At 53.6% G+C, this 1,033-nt stretch overlaps 1 protein-coding gene across 1 annotated transcript in view; it reads left to right on the forward strand.

The window, feature by feature from the left end:
- Positions 1–297: 297 nt before the first annotated feature.
- Positions 298–1,033, forward strand: part of EPAS1 (endothelial PAS domain protein 1) — a 41,174-nt gene continuing 40,438 nt past the window's right edge. The window contains exon 1 of the mRNA XM_035891268.1: positions 298–356. Within this exon, the coding sequence (XP_035747161.1) occupies positions 298–356 (59 nt within the window). The remainder of the gene's footprint in view (positions 357–1,033) is intronic.

Consider the following 1,033-nt stretch of genomic DNA (forward strand, 5'->3'; position numbering starts at 1 on the left):
ATTTCAAAGCGTTGTACGAATGTGTCGCGCAGTATATATGGACGAGTGAAGGCTACCAGGTTACATATAACATTTTTTATGCAAGGTGCAGATTACTATTTCTCTAAAAGCTTCTGTGATCTGGACCTACAAGGTGGGAGTGTAATTCAGTGCAATTACCGGGCTGCCGAGTCTTAAACGAGCAAGGGTACACAACCAAAGTATCAACCGACCTGGACTACTTGTGAGCAGCGAAACCCTGAGCAGAAGATTGCTATCTTGGCAAGACCCCCTCCATCAGCTTAAAGGAGGCCACCAATGTCCGTGACAGAAGGGAGGATCGCTGAAGCTGACCACCCGGCGCTGTCGTCAGCTGAGTGGGTACCAAGGGCTTTGAGGGGGTAACTGCGTGTGGGATGGCCCAGGGAGATGTGTGGTGGGCAGAGATTACTGGCAGGGATGAAGTACTAGTAGGATTGATGGGTGGCAGTGGTGGGCAGGGATTACTGGCAGGGATGAAGTACTAGTAGGATTGAGACTGCAGAGAGGGAGTATGGTCACAGCCAATAGAAACAGTGCCAAAACGTCAGGTCAGTCCCTCTGCTGAGCCGAGGAGTGTTGTGGGGGTGCCTAACCCTACTTCAGACCAGTGAGTGACGCCGTACGCCTGTGCGTAAGCTTTCCTGCAGGGGGTGGTCTGTTTGCCCTGGTGTTTGTGGGGCTGATCCCAGCTGTGTCTGGGTCGCAGGTACCTTCTGAGGTTGCCCAGGCAGGGCAGTGGCAGCAGCGCAGCTCCCAGCCCAGGCTGGCTGCCCCAGCAATTTCCCCTGGCTGCCAGAGTCCAGAGCTGTCGCAGCAGCGAGTGCTGGGAAGACAGTCCCTCAGCCGACATGATTGTTTTGCAAGGTTATTTAAGCCAGAGTGGTTATGTGGGGCTTCAGGTTTTTCCAATAAGTTGCTGTGCCTGGAGTTTCCAGTCCTGCAGTAAGAGAGGCTTCGGAAAGCCAGATTACGATCTTCACCCCGAGTGAGCAAGACCTTCGTCCACAGGCAT

The sequence above is a fragment of the Egretta garzetta genome, unplaced genomic scaffold, assembly GCF_000687185.1.
Source record: "Egretta garzetta isolate BGI_Z169 unplaced genomic scaffold, ASM68718v1 scaffold123, whole genome shotgun sequence".
Classification (NCBI taxonomy): Eukaryota; Metazoa; Chordata; class Aves; order Pelecaniformes; family Ardeidae; genus Egretta; species Egretta garzetta.